Source organism: Laetiporus sulphureus (genome assembly GCF_001632365.1).
Source record: "Laetiporus sulphureus 93-53 unplaced genomic scaffold LAESUscaffold_24, whole genome shotgun sequence".
NCBI classification, from domain to species: Eukaryota; Fungi; Basidiomycota; class Agaricomycetes; order Polyporales; family Laetiporaceae; genus Laetiporus; species Laetiporus sulphureus.
The window spans coordinates 489,387-506,282 of NW_024468533.1; the positions used below are offsets into that span (position 1 = coordinate 489,387).

At 45.9% G+C, this 16,896-nt stretch overlaps 3 protein-coding genes across 3 annotated transcripts; 2 read left to right on the forward strand and 1 right to left on the reverse strand.

Moving 5' to 3' along the window:
- Window positions 1-9,259: 9,259 nt before the first annotated feature.
- On the forward strand, window positions 9,260-9,895 carry LAESUDRAFT_760041 (uncharacterized protein; the record flags this gene model as incomplete). The annotated part of the gene is made up of 2 exons (XM_040912679.1): window positions 9,260-9,501; window positions 9,583-9,895. 2 exons carry the CDS (start codon window positions 9,260-9,262, stop codon window positions 9,893-9,895), a joined length of 555 nt encoding a protein of 184 aa, XP_040763554.1.
- A 3,873-nt stretch (window positions 9,896-13,768) lies between these two features.
- LAESUDRAFT_760043 (uncharacterized protein) lies at window positions 13,769-14,455 on the reverse strand (the record flags this gene model as incomplete). The annotated part of the gene is made up of 2 exons (XM_040912680.1): window positions 13,769-13,990; window positions 14,183-14,455. 2 exons carry the CDS (start codon window positions 14,453-14,455, stop codon window positions 13,769-13,771), a joined length of 495 nt encoding a protein of 164 aa, XP_040763555.1.
- A 125-nt stretch (window positions 14,456-14,580) lies between these two features.
- LAESUDRAFT_760044 (uncharacterized protein) lies at window positions 14,581-16,290 on the forward strand (the record flags this gene model as incomplete). The annotated part of the gene is made up of 2 exons (XM_040912681.1): window positions 14,581-15,225; window positions 15,358-16,290. 2 exons carry the CDS (start codon window positions 14,581-14,583, stop codon window positions 16,288-16,290), a joined length of 1,578 nt encoding a protein of 525 aa, XP_040763556.1.
- Between the last annotated feature and the right edge of the window lie 606 nt (window positions 16,291-16,896).

Here is a 16,896-nt window from a genome sequence, read left to right on the forward strand (position 1 = left end):
GATCTGGCCAGAGTTCCCATAGATACTGTAATAGTACCTACTCACTCTCACATGTACCAGTATCAAGTTTTTTATACATAGCATCAACTGGTTCATCAAAACATGTGATCGATCTACCTGTTCACCTCAAACAGGAAGTAAGGGAAGTTCAGACTGAGGTGCTCCTTGACTCAGAAGCATATTCTTATTACATCAACTCACGGCTGGTTGATCAGTTGAATCTTGCTATGATCTCAATTGAGAAGGAGATCAGGGTTTATAATGCAGATGCATCTCACAGTAAGGGTGAAATCATTAAGAAAAGGGTTCTTCTCAGTATAACTATCAGAAATCACACAAGCAGACAAAGTCTTCTGGTTACTGATATAGGTCACAAAGACATTATACTAGGCATGAGTTTCCTCAAAGAACATAACCCAGAAGTGGATTGGGGAAAACTCACAGTCGATTTCACCCGATGCCCACAAAGATGCACACCCTCACAGGTAGCAGTCCAGGAGGAGGATCTGGAAGACACAAACATCCCCCACATCGAAGACTTAATGGAGTTCGTCAGTTCCCAGGAGTTAGGTGACAACTGGAACGACATGGACAGCTTCATTAAATGGGTGTCATTATCAAAAGACCCTGATGCACAAGCCGTAGCATCACTCATCATGGGTCTTGACACCAAGAGGAATCAGGATAGAGTGCCACAAAATGGAGAACAGGACAAGGACTACTGGTCAGCCTATGTCCCCAAACACTTCCACGAGTATGGTGATGTGTTCTCCAAGAAGCAGTCAGAATGAATGCCGACAAGAAAGCCCTATGATCATCCAATTGAACTTGTTTCAGAGGCATCGTTACCACACCCAGCAAAGTTATATTCTATGAGCCTACAGGAAAGAAATTCGCTCGACACATGGATAGACCAAGAGCTGGCCAAAGGATACATCAAGAGATAAAGGAGTCCAACAGCAGCACCCGTCTTCTTCGTCAAAAAGAAAGATGGGTCACTGAGGCTAGTACAAGACTACAGGAACCTCAATGCAGTAACAAAGAAGAACAAGTTCCCAATCCCATGCATTTCGGACCTCATTGACAGGCTCTCACATGCTAGCATATTCACAAAGCTTGACCTGAGGTGGGGGTTCAACAACATAAGGATCAGGGAAGGAGACAAAGAAAAATCCACCATACAGTCCTCGAAGACTTAGTTCGCGCTGGAAAGGTGGTAGTTTACCTAGATGACATCCTCATTTTTACGGACGATCTCGAAGAACACTGACGACTAGTAAAAGCAGTTCTACAGTGCCTCCGGGACAATGACTTATATGCCAAACTGGAGAAATGCTTCTTTGAACAGTCCTCAATCGAGTATCTTGACATGATCATCAGCAAGAACTCAGTACAGATGGACCCTGCTAAAGTCGAAGGCATCCTTGGCTGGCCAGCACCTACAAAGGTCAAACAAGTACAGGCCTTTTTAGGATTTGCAAATTTCTACAGGTGATTTATAAAGGACTTTGTGAAACTCGCATGACCATTAATGCTTCTCACCTGTAAGGACGTGCCCTGGCAATAGAAGGAAGAGCAAGACCAAGCCTTCAGTGCACTCAAAATGGTGTTTACCTCAGCCCCTGATCTTACAGCTCCCAAATGACACTGCACCATACCATCTAGAGACCGATTTTTCAGACTACGCAACTGGTGCAGTACTCGAACAACTGGGAGAGGACAAGCTATGGCATCCAGTCACATATCACTCAAAGTCACTCAACGAACATGAAAGGAACTATGAGATTTACGACAAAGAGATGCTTGCAATTATTTGGGCACTAGAAGAATACTGGCACTATTTAGAAGGACACCCAGAACCCATTGAAAATTTGGTCAGACCATCTCAACCTTATATACTTTCACCAGGCACAGAAGTTATCCCGGCGCCAAGCGTGTTGGTCATTATTCCTCACACATTTCAATTTTGTACTTAGTCACTGACCTGGAAAGACAATGCTACATGCTGATCCTCTGTCCAGGAGGCCAGACCATGAGAAGGGAGTAGACAATGACAATTCGAACCAAATGCTGTTAAAACCTGAATTTTTCACTATCAATGCGATTTGACCTGCTCACGCATCTGAAGTTGATGATGCTCAACTACTGGAAAGGATTAAGAAGGCACTCACAGACAACATGATGATCAAGGATTATCGTGCACTTTTGACTACAGGACAGCACAAATTTGGGAAAAACCTCGCAGAATGGAACTTTGAGCATGGACTGTTACTCCATCACAAAAAGGTTTACGTCCCCAAAGATCAACAGCTATGCCTCGACCTAATAAAACTTCATCATGACGCATTACCAGCCAGACACCCAGGCAGGTTCAAGACATTGGAGCTCATTACTTGGAACTATTGGTGGCCAGGAATGTCTGTAATAGTTAAACAATATGTACAAGGTTGCAACAGTTGTCAACGCAACAAGTACTCAAGGAAAAAACCATATGAACTATTACAACCCAATGATGTACCAGGAGGACCATGGGAGATCATCACAGTTGATCTTATCACACAACTTTCTCCAGCCATGGACTTTAGGGGAGAGAAGAAGACGGCAATACTTGTCATCGTAGACAGACTCAAGAAGCGAGTGCACTTTTATGCAACGGACAACACAGTCACCTCATCACAAGTCGCAAACGTATTCTATAATGAAGTCTTCAAACTCCACAGATTACCACACCAGATTATCTCAGACAGAGGTACTCAATTTGCGAGTAAACTATTTCAGGAGTTCTGTCAGAAGCTCAGTATAAAGTTTACAATGTCTACGGCATACCACCTCCAAACAGATGGTCAGACAGAAAGGGTTAACCAGGTGTTGGAACAGTACCTACACATGTACTGCAACCACAGACAAAATGATTGGGTCTATTACCTGCCAATGGCAGAATTTTCATACAACAACCAGACTCATAAGTCCACCGCACTCTCCCCATTCTTTGTCGAATATGGCTGACATCCAAAAATGGCACCAGACGTACACGAATCAATATGTCACCCTTCATTGGAACATTTATTCACCTGCCAATTCAAGGCACAAGAACAGGCAAAGGCAGCATTGAAAGTTTTAGATTCATGGATGAAATGGTACTTCGATGAGAAAAAGGGAGAAGTCCCATTCAAAGTCAGAGACCTAGTACTACTCAAGGGAAAAGATCTCAGAGTAAAAGTCAAATCTGTGAAGTTAGGCACACAAAACTTTAGACCTTACAAAGTACTTTAGAAGCTAGGCCCAGTCACATTCAGACTAGAGTTGCCCAAGCAAATGAAGGTCTTCCATGCTAGCAAGTTGATCATGTATCATCAAGACACGGTCAGAAAATGCAAACCCCCAAAGCCCTCAGCTATAGAAATTGAAGGAGAACCAGAATTTGAAGTTGAAGAGATACTAGACTCTAAGGTTGTGAGGGGAAGGGTCCAATACCTCATCAAATGGAAAGGCTATGACCATTCTGACGACACATGGGAACCCCGAACAAATCTCACCAACGCCGATGAGCTCCTGCAAGAATTTCACCAACAACACCCAAATGCAGCCAAAGCACCAATCAGGGTTGTCACTTATGGTGGAAAATGCTTCGAACTGTCCTCATACGAAGTTGCACTGATATCCACACACAGGATCAATATGTCCGACCACCCAGACGAGTTCTTCCTATATCATAAAATGATAGATAATGCCAAATCACTGAAAAAATCCTCAAATGAAGCAGCTGGATGGGATATTTATGCAGCAGAAATGCACGAAATCTCTCCACATTCATGAGCTGTGATAGGAACAGGAGTGGCCATTGACCCTCCCAAACACACCTACACATGAATAGCTCCATGCAGCGGACTGGCTGCTTGAGGAATTGACATGGACGCAGGAGTCATTGACCCAGATTACACCGGAGAACTCAAGGTCATTGTCATGGTTTTACCTGACAAGTCTATAAATGGGAACATATTATTGGAACACATTATTTTTCATCATTTCAAGTCGCACAAGTCACGTGACCTGATGGGAGATAAGATAACCAATCATCTAATCACAAGACCTCAGATCTCTCCCGGCATAGTCACGTGACACTGAGCTCCTCGGCATTGCGTCATATGTTGCAATTGCCATGACACCATATTACGTGCTCAAGAGGAGCTCCGTCTCCATGGGTTATTATTAGGCAGGCTAATCAGAATAATTGGGATAAGTCATACAATTGTAGCACCATCCAGTAGAATAGCGTGTGACCCTCTTATATAGTACTGTACAGTAGCTAGAAATTATGTATATAAGGACCAGCGAGAGGAGGAGAGATCCTCAGTCTTATTCTCCTTCATCTACCACTACTATCACAGAGGGGTCTTACCAGACACTCTCAGTGTGCTATACATTTCAATTCACTCTCATATCTGTGATAGCACCCCTTGCTTCACCAGTAAGTCTTACTCCACAACAAGCAAGTCAGCCTCATCAGTGGACACGTCATATCGTCACAGCTCATCGCTGTTGGCTTTTACCCAGAGACCTTCAAGGGGACTCTTTTTTTGGGTTGTCTATCTTTCTCATCGGCGTGCCGTGACATTAGAATAAGACTGACCTTTTATGCCCCAATCAAGTGTCTAACACTGGTTGCCATGCATTTTTGTCCAGAGATACATCTGCCCAGGGCAGGGCTATTTCCACACCACTTCCCTATACACTTCCTTTGCGTCTCTACTGCCTAAGCTGCTTCCTTCCTCCAAAAGGAACAGCACTGCACCTCAAACGATCAACGGTACTGTTCCACCCAATGGACGTTACCACCCCTATCAACGACAGCCGTGAGTCCATCGCTTGACTCAAGACAATCTCGTTCAGGCACAGCAGCTCGAAGACGGTCCCATTGGACATACAGCTGAACGCCACAAGCAAGAGTGTAAGGTTAGCCTCTGAATTGAAAGCATACCTAAAGAGACACCTAATCCATCTACTTCACTTCTACCTCCACACCCCTATGCCACCTTCTCCGCCATCGACATTATCAACTTCACACTCTCCAAGAGCTACCACCCTCGCAGTATCCACGAGAACCCCAAAGGGATGCTCCCGGAAAACATTGCCCTCACTGTATATGCTACCATTCAGCAATACAAGGTCTTACAGCAGCTGCATATCGCTGCCAAGTTCACCAAGGAGCAGATAAAGTGTCAAGACAGAATTCTTTGACACCTAGGAGAGATAAATGCATGCATTGGAGATGGACACGATTTCACCTTTGTCGATAGGTGCATCGCTATTAAGCTTTGCGTAGATCTAGGAAAGGTCTCTTTCAAAGGGATCAACAAGGAGCAGGCGAGAGTAGAAAAGAACTTAGTAAAGTTTGAGAAGGAGTCTTGTTACTGGCCCTACTAAGCCAGTCTTGTCATTTGTATCACTTGTATATGCCACGATATAGTTTTAACTTCATCTATTGAAACTACGTGGTTAACCACTACTTGGAGGACGACGAACTTCATGTCTCGTTCACCATATACTTCATCTATCAACCACTACTTGTCGGCTCACCCATCATTCTTCATTACAGCTCGCTCAATATTGAATGAGCATATATTCGATTTGTCCCCTTTCTTCTCTCCGACGCAGGCTACGACATTCACAATCCGGTCAGAGATTACGCAGAAGGACAAATCTGGGAGTTCTACGCTAGACTCTATCAAGAAGATGAAGAAAGATTTCAACAAGTGTGGAATGAAGATTTCCCCTTACAAGTGCATCCGAGACCCACAGCACTAGAACGAAGGAATCGACTTATCGAACAAGCCCTACTCCAGGAACAAGAACAACAACTCTATCAGGAGTTGACAGAAGAGGACCTTATCGCCAACAACACGGATCCCTTCTAAATTGTCATCAAACTCATTTCCTCTTTCTTCCACCTCGATTCCCATGTCTTAGTATAATCTTGGAGGCATCCTGTTTCCAGGAGGAACCACAAGGAGTGAGCCCGCAGACCCCTGAAGGAGTCAGGCCACTTTCCAATCATCAGAACCAGAAGCTGCTGCCCCTGGTTCAGAGCAACCCACAAGCAGCACACCAAAGGCATCAGGTGTAGTCAGAAACCCGTCGCCGTCAGTCTTACCAGAATATGCCACTCCCTCGATGTGGGAATGGGATGGCGTACCCTATGCCACTATTGAAGAGGCAGCCAACACGGCCGCACCAGCCACAGTCCCAGTAGACATCAAGGACTGGGTGATGAATGTGGTCCACTCATTCATCCTAAGAGATGTAGTAGGCTCCTATGAGGCTCTATGCCAAAAGATGAATGAAAGGCACGAATGAACAGCTGCCAGCATAGAGGAGGAGATACTGGCCCACATTCACATTGAGATAATGGTGGTGGAAACCCGAGAACAGTTAAAAACTGCAAGAGCACAGATCGGCACCCTCTTCACCGATGTTGAAAGACTCGCTAAAAGCAGTACTGCTCTGACACTCGAAGCCCAATCAATCCACAAGGACTTCAAAGATTACAAGGATGAGGTAAAGGGCCAGATGGATGCCCTTTACGCAAACATGGTCACCCTGAAGGAGGCTCAGGAGAAGACCACCACTTACATTGTCGGCTTGGAGTCTCGACTCAACAATGCCATCATCAATGCACCTCCCCAAGGTATCCAACAACCGGCCAGCCAATCCACCCAATCGCCCTGTAGAATTAAGCTCCCAGATCCTCCAAAGTACTCTGGAAGGAAATCGTTGGAAAACTTCAAAACCTGATTTATGAATCTTCAAATTTGGTTAGATTATAACAATTTCACCGATGACAAGAACAAAATTCAACAAGCCAATGCCCACCTTGAAGGAGGAGCTGCTCTATACATGAAAGAGTATGCAATCAAGCTCTCCTCTGGGCAACCCGTTGGCACATGAGCAGAATATACACGGAAACTGGAAATGGCTTACAAGATGCTTGACCCCAAGCATACAATCCAATCGCAACTGGATGTGCATTGCACAATTCACCACAAGACAATGATCACCTTTGCAGAAAACTTCAGGGCCTATGCACCTGAATCAGGATACTCTGATGAAGATTTAATCATCAAAATAAGGGAACAACGGTCGCCACACATTCAAACGGTGATGTCAGTCACAGAGACGCTGGATCCCACCAAGATTCCAATGGATTGGATGGATTACTGTTACGGTTTCAGCGCTTCATGGTCACGTGACAGTTTAGTTGCACGTGACACTTACTATTTATGGTTCATAGGTCTTGTGGACATATTCTAGGGTTAGCAGTTTTCGTTTTTACGATTTACTCACTCAGGCCATGCAAACAAGACCTTCGTATTTCAGGTTTCTATTTCACCTGTACTAACATTAGCTCGCCAACTACTTGGCTCGCAGCAGTTAGTATTTGTCTCAGTCTATTTCATTTACTCTATGAATAGCTGTAGGAGACCCCTTGTACTAGTACCCCAGACTATAGGTCTGCGACTATATAAAGGGGCGGAGCAGCAGCTGGAAGATAACCTCTTCCACCTGTGACTCTGAACGTTCTCAGTTCTAGAACCCTCGTGCAATCGTACTCGCTCTCAAGAGGTAGTAAGCTCGTACGCTTACTAGAGTCAGAACAGCGAACCTAGTAACCTGTGGGTGAACGTGCAGTAGCTGTAGCGGCCAAGGCCTAGCAAGGGTAGAGTGAGGACCTCACTGCTATATCGTCTACTAGGCTTGACCACACTATAAACCCTGCTAATAGTCTGCCTGACTATTAGAGACGTCAGGTACATTCGATACCTAAGTCTCCGTCCACGTTGTGGACTAGTACGTGTGAGAAAGCACACGTGGTTCTGAACATTCTAGCAGGGAACGCTTCATAACATTTGGAAGAGATTTTTCTATAGGTCAACCTGTTTAGGTTTAGAACCACTTACAAGAAGTGGAGTCTACTTGGACGCTACAGAAAAACAATTCCATCAAGTCCTCAAACAGGGGTATCCAATTCTAGGGAACTCGGTGCACGCTGCGGCCTCTGCACCACTTGGAAAAACAGGGAGAACCACTCTGAAGTATCCGTCGCTACGGTACTTCGCCCAAGGAGGGAAAAACAGGGAGAACCACTCTGAAGTAGCTGTCGCTACGGTACTTCGCCAGACAGGAGATTCTCGGAGAAGCGGAACCTGGGTACTTGTTGCGGCAAGGTACCTGCTGAAGGCAGTGTCGACTTGAGCCCCATCCTCACTGAAGGCACTGGGTATCCAGAAGATGCCGGTTAAGGGCCACCGAAAGAAGGCACCCAGACCTTGCCGAGGTCAGTTTTCAATCAAGAAAACGTGAATAGGAAGGACGATTGGTTATAGGACACCAAGCAGAGGAAATCAAAAAGCCAGAACGACCAAGCGCTCAAACGGGAGTAGGCAGGAGTTCGAAGTGACTAGCTGAGCACTTTAAAAAGTGAGCACAGGATATCTGAGGTCTAGAAAGGAAGACTAGGACTCCGACTGGTTGACGCTACCAGGCAAATCAAAAGGCGTACAAGATTGGTTAAGGGCCACCAAAGATCAAAAGGCAGGAGTGCGGAGTTTTTGTTACAGGAACGAACTCAAGCACTAGTGATTACTTGTGTGGTAATCCAGAAGAGAAGCCCTCATCTGAGGCACACGTTGAAGACGTGCTAAAGCCCTTCCCAGGGAAGGCAATCAAGAAATCTTAGGACAAGACAAGATCCAACACGAGTGCTTCACAGGAACACGATCAAGTATCTGAGGAAGATACACCAGAAACATGACCGGTGACTTCTGACGAAGAAGTACCACCATTTACGCTCAGTGACGCCACCACAGAGGAGTTAACAGACCTCTACGACAAAAAGTCGACAGAAGCGGTTCAACTTTGACTTCAATTTAGGCTAGGATGAGTCTATGAACCAACAGATCGCCCAAGGCTAGAGCAGCTCGAGGGTGAAATCGAAGAAATAAGACAAGTTCTTCACGGAAGGGAAAACTTTGATGAAGAATCTCTACGAATCTTTGACGAAGCAACAGAACTTCCACGAGGAGAATCAATCCAAGTTGAATGACAGGAAGGGCGTTCACAGGAAACCAGTGGATTACAGCCAGTTAATCCTCTCAGAACAAGAACAGTTCCGTTCGAGAGATCTATCTCGGATAGTACTACTCGACCAGATTATCCAGGAATCACACATCTCAGAAGGGACCAGCCACCCCACCTACCCAACATGCCTGGAATCACATGTTCGGTTTCAACTGGATCAAGACCAACTGGTAGCTTCCAGTTCTCAGGAAGTATGGCTACACATGCACGATACAACCCGGCTCTCGGACCACCAGTCCATCCCGGAACTTGTACCGATGCCATCTGGAATGAGTACCAACAAGCATTGGGACTCTATGCACAATACCAGGGAGCAATCCCCAAGCAGCCAGCAGCACGGGAAAAGAAGATGGGAAAAATCAAGAAGTTTAGAGGAGACAAACGAGAATATGCATCATTCCTCTGAAACGTGGAACGATACCTACAGGCAAACGATGGAGTCTACAGTGATGACTTCAGCAAAATTGCCTTCATCCTCTCTCAAATTGACTCCTCATCCATGGCAGGAAAGTGGGCCGAGTCATGGGAAGCCAACCAAATGGCAAAATATAGCAATCTTGGGACATACCAAGACTTTAAGACGACACTTACCGAAAAGTATGGAGGTGTCGCAACCAAGGACCAAGCCTGGCAAGTACTTCTCAAGGGAAAGCACAAGCAGGACAAGCAAACCGTCAATGAGTATATTGGAAATCTCGATATCCTCTACCGATATGCCGAAATCGACGACGAATACGCCAAGCTCATCCACTTCAAATGAGGCCTTAATGAGAAACTTGTAAAAAAAGTCTTCATCACGGAAAATCCACCAACGACCTATGCAGCAGCATGCAGGGCCGCAAGAAAGGTCACGGACCTCCAGGATATTCATAGCAGAAAGACAAATATCTTCAAGTTCATCTCAGGCTCTTCAGGAAGTGAAAGAAGGACGGAGAAGGACCCTGACGCAATGGACGTTGACCGGATCTCCCCAGAAACCCATCAGAAACGTTCTGTGGGTGGACTCTGCTACAACTGCAGAAAGTCAGGACATGTTGCCACACAATGCACAAGTCCAGAATATGATCCGGCACCAGATCGCTCAGGAAAGACAGCTTCATATGCCAAAACCAAGACATCCAATTCCAGGACAAAGAAATACTCCGGATCTGGCAAACGAAGAAAGACTTCCAAGCTGACTAAATCTTACTCCAAGAGAACGGAGAAGAAACGATGACGAGTAAAGAGGGTCGAGGAAAGCGATTCTGAGGATAACTCGGAGGAGTCAGAACAGGAAGAATCAGAATCTGAATCATCAGAATCTGAAGAAGTATCTGAACAAGAAACGGTTGTTCACAGGGTACGAAGAACTTGTCCTGTTAAAACCAAAACAGTTCAAAAAATCCGGAGAACCAAGGATGAATCCAGCGACTCAGAAGAAGAGTCATATGTGGTTCGAAAATTCATCCCCAAGGAAGAACTTGCCAGAATACGACGGGAAGATGCACTCAAAATGCGAGGAGACCGTATTAAGAAACGCAACATGACGATGCCCCATCTCGACGATCTTCTGGAATTCAGAGACAATCCAGATAGATATAAATATGCATGCCGATATCCACCACCCATGGAAAAAGACGATCCAGAGGGTTTTGGAATTGGGTGCACGTTGGGATCTCGTGGCACCCAGATAAAGAAACGGTCCTCGAGGAAGTAATCATACGAGGCGATATCAAATGAGGAAGCGAAATATACCTCAATATCGTCTTCCGAGATTACGATGGCACAAGAACCCGAAGTATTCCAGCAAGAGCCTTAGTCAATTCTGGAGCAAAAGGAATGTTCATCAATGAATCGTTTGTGAAGGAAGCAGGACTTCATCTTCTCAAATCGCAGAAGGAAGTCAAGATTCGCAGTGTCGATGGAAGTCCCATCAACTCTACAAACCAACGATTCAAAGGAACTGTTCAGGCAGGAACATACAAGTGGAATGATGACTTCCTTGTCATCGACTTAGGAAAAGAAGATGTGATCATTGGCAATACGTGGCTTCATGATCACAACCCAATTATCAATTGGCAAACAGGTGAAGTCAAGGTCCGTCAATATGTAGAAAACGTACCAGGCGAGGAACCATGGCCTTTCAAAAACAAAGACACTGTTCGTCTTCCAATCACCAAAAAGGAGAAAGCCAAAGCCAAGCAAACCTTGAGAAGGATTGACTGGTCTGATGTCGATCCCATACCGGATGAAGCAGGAACCGTTGATTCGGACCTCTTGCTTGCATACATAAAAGGCGCACCATACTTGGAGGATCAGGAAATAGGAGAAAAAGAAGCTATTTTCGCCTATCAACCTGATACTGGCATACTCCAAGAAGTTACACTCGAAGAAAAAGAACATCGCTCAGCCGGAGAAAGGAAGATGCAGTATCTTGCACTGCGATGAACGAATGCCAAGAAAGATCCCCATCAAACAAGAAAGAAAGATGGAATCTTATGGAAGGCATCAAACAAGGTGCAGGAACTCACGCAAAAGAAAGCACTCGAGGAGAAGAAGAATTCCAAGAAGAAAGTAACGATACCATCGTACCTTCTTAAGTACAAGCAGATTTTCGAAGAAAAGGCATCGGAACAGTTACCACCACATAGATCTTATGATCACAACATAGACTTCAAGCCGGACTTTGTTCCTAAACGAGGAAAGGTCTATAACCTATCAAAGCCAGAAGAAAAAGCTATGAATGCCTTTATCAACGAAAATCTTGCGAAAGGATATATTTGTCCTTCACAATCTGCAATGGCATCACCTTTCTTCTTTGTAGGAAAAAAGGACGGTGGGCTACGTCCATGTCAGGACTATCGCTATGCGAATGAAGGAACAATTAAGGATGCCTATCCACTCCCACTCATATCGGACCTAATGGATCGACTCCACCATGCCAAGTATTTCGCGAAGCTTGACATTCGTCGAGCATATACCAATGTCAGAATTTGTCAAGGAGACGAGTGGAAGGCTGCCTTCATCACAAAACATGGATTGTTCGAACCCACAGTCATGTTCTTCGGAATGTGCAATGCACCGGCAACCTTTCAGCGAATGATGAACGAAATATTCGCAGAAGAAATTGCCAAAGGATGGCTACTATGCTATCTGGACGACATCCTCATCCTTGGCGAAAGTGAACAGGAGTTGGAAAAGAAGCTTGAACAAGTCATTAAGAAGATGGTCGACAATGACCTCTATCTCAAGCTAGAGAAATGCGTGTTTAAACCTATGTGCACAGACTTTCTAGGACTGGTTCTCCTCCCAGGATGACTTCAGATGGATCCAGCAAAAGTCAATGGGATCATCAAATGGGAAGCTCTGACTGGTGTAAAAGGAGTGCGAGCATTTCTAGGATTCGCCAACTTCTATCGAAAGTTCATCCGGAACTATTCTGAAATTGCAAGACCCTTAATTTGTCACAGATTTTCACGTTTTCACCTCTGCACGTGACCAAGACATCATTTGACATCAGCGCTAGGCTGTTCAGAAAGGAACGAACCGGTACGCGAAGTACTAACAGTCCTAGACGCCACAAAGGTCCAGGTCTAGTCACGTGACATATCACGTGATATCCACACATGTGACAAGTAGCGCTGGTATTAGGTAAGCCTAACTTATACAGTAATATCATCCCACCTAGAAGCCACGGTCGGACTCCGGAAGAATCCAACGAAGGGGATACACGACACTGGAGATATGTCCTTAAGGGGATATTAGTTCACATGCACGAGGTAGATAGATACCATGCCACCGGAGATGTAGCCATTACAGGCAATACCATTCCCATGGTCTTACTAAGTAGTTCAGAGATTCGGCATACATGACACACGTAGTCTGACAGGTAGTGGTAACCAATCAGACAATGTCCATTAGCTAGCGGTTCTGGGGTATCAGGGTACCAAGGGTCCCTCCGCTCATGTATATAAGTCAGAGCTCTGAGACGCATAAGTCCCCCAGACTTATTCTCATCTCTGCTACGTCTATTCATATAGTGTCACCAGCGACCACTTGCAAGTCGCTGCTTTACCTTGATCATCTTTGTGTCCATCCTTACTTCGACAACAGTCAGTAAGTGTTTGATCCTAAGGTCATAGGCTTAGTCGGCGCTCTGCGTCCTAAGTTTGTGATAGAAGAATAAGTCTGCTTATCTTACCTGCCTCGAGTGCCTGCCCAGCGTACTCGCCGCAGTGTTGCGTCTTCGCACGTCCACCCGCATGTTAGCGGTGTCATATCTTCACCTGACGTTCTGTCAGTCGCCGACTCTACCAGCGTAAGCCGCACCAAGGCATTGTGCAGCATCGACGGTGTCATCCGTTGTCCTCGAGCAAGAACTCCAGAAGAGTTCTACGAGCAGCGGCCCATAAGACCCCTGCCAAGGCCAGGACACATCTCTACGGGAGGTCGGCCCCCTCGCGGCACTAGTTCAGTTTCTATTATCCAGACTCCCTCGGTCAGGCGACCAAGACTACCTGCAGGACCATCTGGTCCAGATCTCAATCAAGGGACATACGTCGAGACCGCTACCGGATCTCATTTCATCTATCCTCTCACCGTCTCCATCATCTCGACTCAGCGCGTCGAAGGCACCCTTCGACAAATTCGTATCCTACTCACTAAACGATACCGTCGTCAACTTGACGACCACGACATCTTCGATCTCGAGCATCTCATACTCAAGCTCGAATCCATCCGCACCAACATCGCGGAATTCAAGCTTTCCTTCGTTCACCAACACGTGGTTCGCGACTTCTGCAACTACGTCCAGGAAAGGAAGCATCAGGGTGGAGAAGCTCGCTGGATAATCAGAGATATTATCCAGAAGTATCGTCTAGGAATACAGGTCACAGGGCGACCTTTGCTGTAGATACGAATATTCACTTTGTATATGTCTTCATCGGGCGATTCGAACAATCTTGATAACTTCGAGCAATTAAATCCAATCGGTCACACTTTCGATTATCTTTGGGATTCAATTCCACGTGTTCTTCGAGACAGAGCAGGCGAAGCGTTTGCTACATACGAGGACACGTTCGACATCGACTACCACGACGTATATCACATATACGCCCTCCAAATCTATCCAGAATTCGATTGGAGGAACATCGTGGTTCATATCTGTTATATCCCTATTGGGTCCGAAGAACCCGAAGACCGTCTCACCGAAGCTTACAATAGCTTCGTCGATTGGCTCGAAGAAGTCGAGCGCATTTGCGAAATCCATCATAACCATCAGTGGCCCGCAGTCAGAGACAAGACCAGGTTTTTGTGGCAACCCTTCGTCAAGGTCATTCATCGAGACCTTTGCCTGCTGCGAAACCAACGCTCAGGATGAGTAATTGTCCGACAGGCCACGATTGCCAATAGGCATATTACCGAGTTCGAAGAACATCTTCGTGAGATAGAGGAAGAATTGTAAAGATGACGACTCCCACCCCCAATGATCCAAGCTTCTCTCGTGCTCCATCTCCGGAGCTTCTCGCATGTCTTAATATTGTTTTGCAACCCCCGAATCCTATCATTCGTCAAGCTCTTGCCGACACAGCGCCCCCAAATGCGAATATACCCGAAAATGTGAAGAACTGGGTAGTTGATCTGGTCACAAACGTGGTGGAAGAGATGTGTCAACAAACGGTGGTGCATTACGAAAATCTTATCCAGCGCCAAGCGCATACAATGGAACGTAACACCACGGAGTTCCACAATCGAACGGTCTTCTTGGACCAACATCGCCAACAATCTGAGTCTAGAATTGCAGACTTGGAAAAAACCTCGGCAGCTTTAGCTGAGGATAACAAAGCCATTAATGACTCATTTGTGGCATTTGACGATGAGGTCAAGGATCTCCAAACCAGGATGGAAGACCTGAAGAAATCACACGATCGACTTCGCGCATGGGCATCTACACAGGGAAGAAAGGCAGGGCAAGGCAGTAACAATGTCGACGACACGGACGACGACGATGAGCCGTCGTTTGGTCGCAAGGGTAAAGGCGTAAAAATTGACCAACCAGAAAAATATGGTGGCAATAAGGACGGAGTCAATCTCGATGATTGGCTCGAACAAGTAATGCTCTGGTTGAAATATACCAGACATACCAAAGACGAGTCCAAAATTATGTCTACCCTCTTGCTCCTGAAAGGAGGAGCACGCGAATACATGCAGCATTGAATCACCGAAATAAACGAAAACAACAAGGCACCCGGAACTTGGGCGGAGTTCTTCTCAGAACTTCGCACGGCATACGAATCATTGGACAAGGATGACAAGAAGCGAACGGAGTTAGAAGCCTTCGTCAAGAAGGATCATCGAGACTTCCGGAAGTTCGCAGAAGACTTCCGTCCAAAGGCAACAGGTACAGGCTTCTCGGATCAAGATTTGATCGAAAAGATCAAGAAACATATTCCGGAGAAAACGTGGCTGCTCATGCTGGCAGACACGACCAAGGACAACTGGCCCAAGAAGTGGACCGAGTTCCTTACATTTGCACTTCGGATATTTACATCATTACAACGAGAAGGCCACCATGCCAAGGCCGAAACCAAGGATCCGAATGCTATGGAGGTTGATGCAGTCGGGAAGAAGGGAAAAAGTAAATCGGGCAAAGCGCGAAGCGTGCAGGACGACAAGTTGGTTTGTGCCAACTGCAAAAAGAACAAGCCAACGTTCTTCAAATCGTCGAAACGCTTCAGCAAGTATTGCACCGATTGTTTCAAATTGGACCATGTCAAGAAGCAGATTGAGAAGGAGAAGGAGACAGCCACGAAGAAGAAGGATGGGAAGAAAAAGGACGACGCCAGGAACAAATCCAAGTCGTCCAAAATGAGACAAGTAGCATCGGATTCTGCTTCATTCGATAGCGAAATGGACACGGACAGTGGCCCCGACATCAAGAAGCACAAGAGCTCTTCCTCTAAGACTAAGGGGAAGGGGAAGGAGACAGCTGCGCATATCAGCGACTGCAGCATCCACTCGGAAAGCAAGCCTGATGCATCTGAGTCGGACGAAGATTTCGCCGCGATCCTCTCAAGGCTCAGGTGCCTGAGGGCGAATGGATCCAGTTCATCAAGGAAGGCGGGAGAAGGTTCTTCAAGGAAGGATCGGAAGGGTTTTCTCAAAGGGGATCTGTAGGCAGCTCGTCAGAGTCCCCAGAACATTACAATATAAGACCTGTACATCTAGCACCCGAATCAGACACCTCTGTAGATCGTCGCAACGCAGAGGATGATAATGTAACAATAAAGAATTCGTCTCCAAATTTATCATCATTCTATTTACCAGTTACATTATGGGTGTACGGCAAAAAATCGAGTGCCGAAGCTCTAGTCGACTCAGGAGCATATTCCATGTACATCAGCAAGCGATTCGTAAAGAACAATCGAATCGCAACCTCCAAGCTAAACACTACATACAAAGTGTACAATGCTGACGGATCCCAAAATAAACATGGTGAAATAACCGACTATGTAAAAGCATACCTCAAAGTCGGAGATCATGGTTCTACCCACTGTCTGCTAGTCACGGACATCGGGAAGTTAGACATGATCATTGGGATGTCATACTTACATCAGCATAACCCAGAAATCAACTGGCAAGCTGGAGAATGGAAATACTCACGATGCCCGAGTACGTGTCACCACCAGAGGCTTCGTAAAAAACAACAAGCCATTGCGAGAGAGGAAGCTGAAGAAATCTCGCAACGAGCACAACAAGTGGCAGATGAGGAGCCAACTGCAT